We start from the raw sequence: 10,189 nt of genomic DNA on the forward strand, positions 1-10,189 counted from the left end.
TTTTAATTCGTAAGGTAAGTCTTTCATCTTCCTATGTGACACCTCTTCAAAGTAATCTATCCTTGCAGAGATGGAATCCAGGCCATTTTTTTTTCGCGATATCATCAAGACACTTTGTAGCAGCGGTTTCCTCCTCATGTGAAACCTTGATTTGCATGGCCGTGTACTCAGTTTTTCCTTTTTGATCTGGGCTTCTGGTGGCTAGAAAAATTGCATCTGTTAGAACCCCCCCCCCATCATTATGATAGGACTTCTTTCCCTGCAGATGGGATGGAAAGACTATTGATGATTTGATTATTGTAGCTAGCAGGTTTATGAAAGATTAGTTATATGGTGATTATTTGAGTATGCATTTGCGTATGTTTGTGCATAGTAGATATATCTTACCGTCTTTGTATATATATGGTTTGTGATTATATATATACGGTATTCATGTCATTATTAATAGCGTAAAATACAAGTAATAATAATATGCATAGCAGGCTTTATAATTTTAAGAACCCTTGGGCAAGCAAAAAAGACAAGGACCCGTTGAACTAATTTATTATCAAAATTATAGTATATAGTATAAATAATAAAAATTACTTCGCAGTTATGTATAGCTCATAAAACATAACAATAGTGTAACAAAAAACCAAAACACAATAAACATTATGATTACCTCAAATAAAATTATACTGCTTATTGAGATCGTGTGCGTATCTTTGTCCGCCATCCTTGCAGTTGCCGGTCGCAGAGTGAGGAGCGAATCATATCAGTGTCGGCATATCCTCTCCTTAGATAGAACCCAGAATAGCGTGAGCGAGTGGGCAGGGTGTCAGGGTCGCGGCAGTGGCAGGAAACAAAAATGAAACTTTGAAACATGCATGCGCTCCGCCGATGGTTAGGTCAAGCTAGAAGACTTCCGTACAGCTATACGTCATGGCTAGGGGTGGTAAAGAGTCTCAAATTTTAGCCTAGATAATCTAAGAGCTAGGCTCTAAAAGAGCCGGCCTCTTATCTCAATTAATTTTGAGCTAAAAATATATGAGAATCAAGTTGGATTGTGAATAGAGTAATATAACCATGATTGGTTACCACCTCTAAATCATGGCCTCATGAGCTGATTTGTGATGGTTATTATGCTAAATAGAAAATTATATATCTTAATTATCTATATGGTCTTGGCCCCCGGGTCGCACTGTCTGCCCTTCCCTTAGAGCCTGCCCTGATAATATGTTCCTTAGCATTTTTGGTTGTGATGGATGTATACGTGAGGATGACGATGAAATCCTTATTTCTGTACTTCGTCCTTTCTTCATTCCTTGGACGATTGATTGATCTCCATCAAGACGGTTTCATTTGTAGCTTAGTAATTCAGGCAAATTGATGCACCATGAAGGCAATGTACTACGCGAAGCAGTGAATCCTCCTCCACAGTCCACACACTGAATCTCATATAAATCAATCACCAAATTTGTACAGTGCTCGTCTAGGTTTATTTTTTTCATCAGAATATAAAGGACATCTCTCCTGCCACAAAATCTTTTAAAAAAATGAAAATGCGACACACCAACCAGCAACTAATAAAAGAATAAGAAAGGAAGCAGTGGACTTCTACCATCAACTAGTAGCCGCCTTTGCTATCTCAAACAAACAAGATTTTGGGAAATTTCATTATATTTGCTGTCACCGCCTTTAAACTCAGTGAAAAACTTTTTTCTTTCACAAATTGCAATTCCATTTTTATACTATGACTATCTGTTTCCCTTATTCCTTGTCTAATTGGGAAAAATCAACTCTCGAGCAATTGGCATGCCATGCCTCAATGTGCGCAAAGACGGAAGGCTGTGATCCAAGTTTTATTAGAATGATGTACTCTGCACTTGTAACATCAGCAGATAGATTAAATCTAGATAAATCTATAACTCAGTTGATCCAATGAGAATGATTTTTTTACTATAGCTCAAACATTTAATGATTAGACCACCAAAAATTTTACCATAATTGGATGACAGAACTGTAGCTATGAATTAATTATAAAAAAATATATATGTAAAGCTACATCAAAACTTTATACTAAAACATATCATATGATATGTTCACTGCATAGATCTACTTTCGTGAAGTCCAACAAAATTAGATTTTCTATTTTATAATTTTTATTTATTTATTATGATTTTTTTAATAATTCAAACCAAAATAAATATAAAAGAAAAGGAGAAAATCCGCTATCATCTCAGCCTCAAACCACTTAGAAATGTCATGTTCGTGGCCGCAAAGTCGAAATGGACGGTTTCATTATGAGGAATCTCGAATTCGTTCCAAAGTTTAGAAAGGTAAAAGAACTTAGAATTTTGGTTTCATTGAACACGGCCCAACAAATAGCCCAACCCACCGTGTTTGTTTTCAGAAGGGCTTCACTCTATTTGTTTCTAAGAGGGCTAAACTTTAGCCTCTGTCATATAAAAAGAATCTTACTATTTAGGAGTATCAAATAAAATCTGTTTATAATTTTTTTTGCAAAAACGAATCTAATAAGACTAATTAATTTATGATTTGCTACCGTAATACTACAGTAACCATCCACTAATTATAGACTAATATATTTTATTAGATCCGTCTTACAGTTTAGCCTAGGGTTCTACAATTAATTTTATAATTAAACTTAATTTAATACTCTAAATACTACTCCCTAGGTTTTTTTCTGAAGGAAATACTCCCTAGGTTTTTTTCTGAAGGAAATACTCCCTAGGTTGTGAATGATGGTAGTGTTACAAGTTGAAATCTAACTCTATTGTGGATCATGGCAGGCTTTGAAATTTTTGGCTAGTTTTCAATTCCTGACTCCGCCACTACGCCGAAGGTATTGTTGCTCGGAACCGGAATGGCGACGGGGTGAAAAGGGGAAGCGAGACCACCACATGCCTCCTCGCCTCCTCCTCCTCCCTCGCGGCGGCCTCTTGCCCCCTCTCCGCCGCCGCTCGCCGGCGCTTTCTCCTCTTCTCCGGAGAACCCCCACGAACAAGCCCCCCGGATACTTGTTCCTCTCCCCCGTGCGCGCCTTCTCCAGGTACTCCGGCATGGCGGCAGGTTCACCGGAGCAGCAGCTGCGGAGCGTAGTGGTGAGGGAGACCGTGGAGCTCACAGAGAAGGAGGAGCAAATCTTCGGGCGGCTTCTTGACGTCGTCCGCCACTTTGGCCTCGGCACGCAGCTCCGAGTCGCCGGCGGCTGGGTCCGGGACAAGGTGAACTTTTTCGTTCCTGCTTTCTTCCCTTTTAATTACAAAGGGAAGCTTTCTCTTGGCCCATTGGATTGGAGGTAGAGTAGCAGAAAGAACCATGGAAATTTAAAAAGTGGTTGTGTTTAGAATGTAAGGTTTAAATGGGGTTTAAGGGTGTGATTGCTCGCTGTTTACACAAAGGCGAGGTTTTCAAGTTATAAGTTGCAATTTTTTTTTTCTGTTGACAACTTGGCATTTTATAAATTTTTTGGAAGCAAGTAGTTTAATGCTAAGTAAAATGAATATTTGTATCCTTTAAAGTGGCTACTGTTGATTTCTGGGGGGAGTGCTTTGTGATTGAGTAAGTGATCTTTTTTTCGTCATAAACCACCAGCAAAGGGTTGGGTAAGGGTCAGGAAAGGTTCCTCCTTTCAGCTGGGCATTACAATCTTTTATGTACTTTGATATGATGTTGAACATTTTCTTATTGAAATTATTCCACATCTGTGTGTACAATCGTGTTCTTCGACTGTGTTTATGGTTCATGCTTGTCAATCGCATAAACTGCTGTGCTGATTAGTTCAGGGGATAAGGGGATGCCCAGATTACCTGGTTTGTTGGCATTGATTTATTGTAGTCTGTATGCGAGGGAAAATCTATTTCGATTGTAGTTCACTTGGAAATTTTTTACATAATGAATCATATCATAATGGTTTGCCCTAAACTAGCCTGTCATAATTGTATACCATAAAGTCATTGTTGCCTAGTTTTATGACTTGACTTTTGCCTTGGCAGCTATTAGGGAAAGATTCCGCTGACATTGACATTGCCCTTGATAATATGACGGGCCAGAATTTCTGTGAGAAAGTAAATGAGTACTTAGAGTTGATGGGGGAAGAGCAGAAAGGAATCGGTGTTATCCAGTGGTATGCGATTCTTATTATGCTAATCCTGATTAACTCATTACTGTCGTTGCTTATACCATTTTACACTTGTTTGGTACAAAAAGTAATTGCACTGGTCGATATATCATGACTGTTTGTTTATCCATTAGCTTGAATCATGACTTCTAGTGTTCTGCAGCAACCCTGATCAATCGAAGCACTTGGAAACTGCTAGGATGCTTATATTTGACATCTGGATTGATTTTGTTAACTTGAGATCTGAAACGTATGCTGAAAACAGTCGTATTCCTACCATGGTGTGTACTTATACCCATCCCTTTGCATGGTTATTTCAGTGTTTTCATTTACAGAGTACATATTATCTCTTTGCATATTTGAGTTATTTGTTATTGAGAGATATTCTCACATGCCTATATGCTTAGCTGAACATTTCCCCATAGTATTGACATGTCCCTTTTGACTTTTGGGTGTGTCTTGTATTGCCGTGAAGGTTTAACTTTTAACATCTAAACCTAAGTTGACTCAATTGTGATAGATAGCCATTAACATTTTTGGCAGCTCAATGTTTGTAATGTTCTTGTTTTTCGCTTGATTTACATTTAGATCCTCCATTTTCAGGAGGTTGGTACTGCCAAAGAAGATGCATACCGCAGGGACTTGACGATTAATAGGTAATACCTTGATATTCCATTTCCAAATGGGTTTTTGTATCGCCAAAATTTTGCTTCCATCATTGCAATTTTGATTCTAGTTTGAAATCAGAACTTTGAAGGTTGAAAGCAAGCCTATTCTTCACAAAGATGTATTTATTTTGTTCTTTTTCTATCTTTGACAGTTTGTTCTTTAACATCAACAATAACTCAGTGGAAGATTTAACTGGAAGAGGTGAGTTTCTATGGTACAAGTATATAAATTGGTGTGGCCATTTTTACAATGTTCATGCTGCTATGTCATTATGAAGGTATTGAGGATCTCAAAAAGGGCCTTATTGTTACTCCTTTACCTGCCAAAGATACCTTCCTTGATGACCCACTTAGAGTTCTTCGAGCAATAAGATTTGGTAATTTGAAACATCTCTCAGTTCTCTAATATTTTTCTATACTAAATTTATTATATCAAGAAACTATTCATGATAAGTTTACTTACTAATAAGTGGATAGGGAATGTTCTGTCATGAAATGAATACTGTGAATTATAATAGAAGAATATAACTGTTAAATGGAACATCATATTTTCTTTTCACAGACTAATGCTTGCCCCTCTCAGCTGCTAGATTCAACTTTACATTAGCTGAAGACTTGAAGGAAGCCGCGTCTGATGAAAGGGTGAAGTCAGAACTTGGTAGCAAGATTAGTAGAGAACGTATCGGTCACGAGGTTGGATGCCGACATCATTTACAGTTATTACTGTTGTTTTTTTTTGCTGCTTTATTGTACAACCAAGCCTTTTGTCATTTTTGATGAACTTGGTAAAATAGCATGCAGAACCCTTGGTCATCAATTTCTTTGTATATTTGCAGATTGATCTTATGATGTCAGACAAACACCCTGTTAGAGCAATGTGTGACATCCGTGATTTGAGGCTATTTTACGTTGTATTTTCTTTCCCAGAGAACTCCAACCCTCCAGTTTTTGACAAATGTGATTGGTATGTCCTTGTGCTTACATCTTGTATTCTTTACATCTTGGATTCAGGCAAATGTTTGTGATGCAGTTGTATCTCGAAATACTGTAGCTGTTGGATTGTGGAAGGGTAGAAGACACCATTGTGCACTATCATTTAGCATCAATACTTTAATGTAGTCTCATCTTTTATATCCTATGGGTATGCAGGCAGTGTGTTTCACGTATTGAAGCAGCTTGGAATCTTGCGTATTCTATTGGCAGCTCTGTGTTCAGCAGTGGTTCCGATCCCAAGTTGCAGGTCTGAAACTTTTAGCATACTTCTTGATTAATGACTAAATGGACACCTGAAAGTCTCCCTCCCTCCCTCGACTGCGTGATGCTTTGCTTAAAATGCTTTACAGAGTGATACTGTATAACTCCATTGCAGATAAAAAAACTCTCGTGTGATGCTCTGCTTAAAATGCTTTACAGAGTAATACTTTATAACTCCATTGCACATAAAAAATACAAACTAATACTATTCTGAATTATAAAATTTTGTCGGCTTCATTGGTACTCGTCAGATAATTATGCATTTACAGCAAAATGTGCACCGATTGAACTATGAACGAAGGCATAGATAAAACTTTTTTGTTGTGATGTGATGATAAGCTTGTCTCCAGGTTGATATTACCTATGTTAGGAAGATTTGCTGCAAGCTAGCAGGAACTATTTGGTTGTGATTTGTTCTCTCTTGGCTTCCCTAACATTAAGATGTGTTATGGTGTTTAGGATGAGCAGCGAAGGCTTTACCTGTACAGTGAATTATTCGTTCCTCTACGAAATATGTTCTACTTCGATAAAAGATCTAAGAGGGTAACATCTATGCTCTGCATCATTCTTTTTCTTTAGTGCAAGGCTATGAAAGTTTCAAACTGGCAAAAAATTGTTTGTGTTCTTTTGTTCACCTCAAATTGTTGACTTAAAAGCAAGTGTGTCAATGGTTGCATTTACTTAATACTAATTTGCTATATTGACTGATGAGGCGAGTTTGGTGTGCCATAGCTGTTGCCTTTTTCAGTACACTGAAATGCTATGTGCAATGCTCTTGATGCTTTCTGTCAGAACCCTTTAACAGTTTAAGCAGGCAAATTTGTATTTGTTAACAATCTAATTGGTTTGAGTGAATGCTTAACTGCTCTAAGATACTATCTCAGTTTAAAATGATGTCACTTTTGACCAAAACAGTCATAATTTTGTTACTACTTGCTAATTGGACTTCAGACAAAGAGCATCTGCTATCCTTTTGGATATCCAGGTTCATTTTGATTATTTGTCCAATGCACCTCATGGAGTATTACCTCCCTTTGGCCACTTACCTTGGTGGAAATTGCTGTACATTGTTACTCATACCACTGCATGCTTGCTACCTAGAATCAGTCTCAGGGAAGCTCGCATGCCTGTGGAGGGATATTTTGTAGTTTTATCTGGCTTCTGGTGTCCAATAACCAGATCTTGATCTGTATATTATGTGGGTAATTTCTTTGAAGGTTGGTGACTAGATAGCTTGTTGCGCCATAAATATTTTGGTGCGTGTTTTGGCTGCTAGGAAATGAGCAAGTAAATCTGGATATCAAAAATCCACTTGAACAAATGAAGCTGCTCTTAAATATCAACTTTAATGTTCATTGTATCATTTCTTTCAATTGTGTGCTGAAGAGTCTGTTGCATCATCAGCAGGTTCCTGTGTCTAGCTATATTATTAAACACTCACTAAAGTTGAAAGGTAGCGATGCTGAAACGGTATGTTCTGTTGAGTTGCTCCCAACATAATTCTGGTCAGTTTTGTGTACTGAGACAACAAATTAACTTGTCATAATGTTGTGCCCTTAAAGGTTGTCAACATACATGCTGCTAGTGAAAAGTTTGCTGAGTTAGTTCTTCTCCTTGAGTCAAGGGTTGATGTGAGAACTCTCAAAGAGAAGCTGGAAGATGAATATCTTGAGATACCTACAGACAGTGTGAAACGTGTTTGTGCAGGTCAGTATTCAACATAATGTGTTTTTGCAGGTCAGTATTCAACATAATGTGTTTTTGCAGGTCAGTATTCAGCAGTGTAGTTTTAAAATTTGTAAGGTCCTCTGAACTAGTTTGTCCTTTGTAATCTGATACTGTTTGGTGTTTGTTTAATTTGATTGTGTGATATAGTTTGTTACAGTACTTATAGTCTTTGAGATACCTACAATCTGATATCCTTTGTATACATTTGATTATTACATTTAGTTTCTTACAGTACTTGCATATTTTCTAACGATTTAATCTGATTCTTTCATGTCATAAGACTGATATGGTTTGTTTTAAGTAACATTTTCGACCAAAGCATGTGACACTCTCAGCATTTCAGGACTTATACTACGAGAAATAAAGGACTTTTGGCGAGTGGCACTTCTTGTATCCATTCTCTCCTACCCAGAAGCTGAAAATGCTGCTAACATCCTCAACAAACAGGATGAGTTACATTGGAGAAAAGAGAAATACATCAGAGTTGAGCGTGCCATAACTGACATAGGTAAACTAGTAAATGATGGTTGTGCTATTTGTGGTTTTCCCATAACAGCAACCGTGGGGATTTACTTGTTCATAGTGTTGCTCAACTGTCCTGGTTTGTTGTTTTGCTTCTCCAGATCTTGATGGGGTGTGGAAGTTGAAGCCAGTACTTGACGGCAAATCTATTATGGGAGTTATGCAGGTCAAGTCAGGAGGTCCATTGATAGGAAAATGGGTAAGTAAACTATGACTCTGCCCCCTTCCTCATATCAAACTAATTCTAGACCCAGAAAAAACTTGCATGACCCGTGTTCCTTGCCGCAGCAACAACGTGCCCTGAAATGGCAGCTTGCGCATCCGAATGGAACCATGGATGATTGCATCGAGTGGATGAAGCAGTCGCAGTCGAAACGCCAAAAACTAGAATCCAGCACCTGACAGGGGATGACATTTTGAGCATAGGTAAAGCAGCTGCAGTAGCAACAGTTTGCGTCAGTTTAGCCACCGCCTGGGTTGAACACTGAAACGTCTGCTGCCACCTCTGGGAAATGTAAAACCGTCTTCATAGGATCATGTCTTGGTCTTGGCGGATTTGATGTCACCAGTTTACACAATGAGTTGTTTATTATTTTTGGAAAAGTACCCCTCTTCTGGTTCCAATTAAATTCTAGGTGACCGGTTACAAGTGAACTCTGACAGGAACACTCGAATACGAAAAAATATTGGGAAGGAAACCTTTTTTTTTACCAAGACAAACCGGTGTTGAGGCAATGAGGCATCATTGCTGTGAAGGAGGTAACCGGTGCCCTTAGCTGGCGTTGGCCGCCAAGTTGGGTTTGAGAACCCTCTACGCTCTCTTTTGCGGAAGAAAAAAAAAAGATAACATGAACAATGTTTTAGAAAAATGAACATTTTAGATATACTAGTGTATCTAAAATATAACCTAGTTTATTGTTTCTCTTCTCCAGATCTTGATGGGGTGTGGAAGTTGAAGCCAGTACTCGATGGCAAATCTACTATGGAGTTATGCTGGTCAAGTCAGGAGGTCCACAGATAGGAAAATGGGTATAGTCTAACTCTGCCCCCCTTCTCCATACCACACTAATTCTAGATCCTGAAAACTAGGGGTGCAAATTGGTAATTCTTAAGTGCACCTCCAACCCTTTTAAGTTTAAAGTTTTGTACTAATTTTCCAAAATAAGATCTGATTTTGGAAAAGTAGTACAAAATTTTGAACTAAAAAGAGTTAGAGGTGCACATAAGGATCACTAATTAACAGCCCTACTGAAACTCTCAACACAACACAACACATGTTCCTTGTTGCAGCAACAACGTGCACTGAAATGGCAGCTTGTGCATCCGAATGGAACCACGGAGAGGTGCGATCGCGGGCTACATCGCACAAGCATGCCAAACCTGTCACGGCGCACCTCTTCATCATGAAGACCACTCCATCATACCATGGTGTAGCAGCAAGCAATGAGCCATCGGCGTTTATGGATTTCATTTCACTCCAGTAGACATGCTTTCAGTTTATTAAACTTGTGTGCTTGTTGGCAAGGAAACAACGAATCTAAGCTCATTCCATTGCACAAACAGCGAATACATCTTGAAATAGGCACTAAGCACTAAGGTTAAGCACCTGCCACTCGACTGCCTACGATAAACAACTTTGGCACTCAACTGTCGCCGAATAACAGCACCCAACACCATGCGCATCAGTTGTTCGGTAGGCACATTACCAAATAGCATGTCAAGAGTACATACATGCATACCCAATGTCATAGCATCACTACAGGGTCATAGCATAATAGCTAATAATCCATCTAAGGAAGCATCACTACTAGGTCATAGCATAACAGAGACATCTGGTATCATATCATCATTCCAATGTCACCAATTGTTTAAGGAAACCAGTGACCAAGCGACC

The 10,189-nt window shown here is 38.6% G+C and overlaps 1 protein-coding gene across 5 annotated transcripts; it reads left to right on the forward strand.

The window, feature by feature from the left end:
- The first annotated feature begins 2,802 nt into the window (after window positions 1-2,802).
- LOC120664721 (tRNA nucleotidyltransferase cca2-like) lies at window positions 2,803-9,827 on the forward strand. 5 transcript variants are annotated; one of them, XR_005670994.1, is made up of 17 exons: window positions 2,837-3,227; window positions 3,999-4,129; window positions 4,287-4,404; window positions 4,727-4,779; window positions 4,944-4,993; window positions 5,070-5,168; window positions 5,375-5,484; window positions 5,628-5,755; window positions 5,941-6,031; window positions 6,505-6,588; window positions 7,453-7,515; window positions 7,608-7,752; window positions 8,117-8,281; window positions 8,397-8,494; window positions 8,584-8,721; window positions 9,228-9,324; window positions 9,586-9,827. XR_005670994.1 is itself a non-coding variant. In XM_039944024.1 (15 exons), exons 1-15 carry the CDS (start codon window positions 2,904-2,906, stop codon window positions 8,695-8,697), a joined length of 1,776 nt encoding a protein of 591 aa, XP_039799958.1. In that variant the 5' UTR covers window positions 2,804-2,903; the 3' UTR covers window positions 8,698-9,003. The 5 variants fall into 5 exon arrangements, 3 of the variants coding, with proteins under 3 accessions (XP_039799960.1, XP_039799958.1, XP_039799959.1); XR_005670993.1 differs by having other exon boundaries at window positions 2,904-3,227; window positions 7,450-7,515; XM_039944024.1 differs by lacking the exons at window positions 9,228-9,324; window positions 9,586-9,827 and having other exon boundaries at window positions 2,804-3,227; window positions 7,450-7,515; window positions 8,584-9,003.
- Window positions 9,828-10,189: the final 362 nt, after the last annotated feature.

Source organism: Panicum virgatum, chromosome 3N (genome assembly GCF_016808335.1).
Source record: "Panicum virgatum strain AP13 chromosome 3N, P.virgatum_v5, whole genome shotgun sequence".
NCBI lineage: Eukaryota > Viridiplantae > Streptophyta > Magnoliopsida > Poales > Poaceae > Panicum > Panicum virgatum.

Bases quoted from the DNA above. Each gene is read 5' to 3' on its own strand.
- LOC120664721 (XM_039944024.1), top strand. From the start codon at position 2,904: ATGCCTCCTCGCCTCCTCCTCCTCCCTCGCGGCGGCCTCTTGCCCCCT. The intron at 5,485-5,627 runs GTTGGATGCCGA...GTATATTTGCAG, and splicing joins GAGAACGTATCGGTCACGAG to ATTGATCTTATGATGTCAGA. The intron at 6,032-6,504 runs GTCTGAAACTTT...TATGGTGTTTAG, and splicing joins GTTCCGATCCCAAGTTGCAG to GATGAGCAGCGAAGGCTTTA.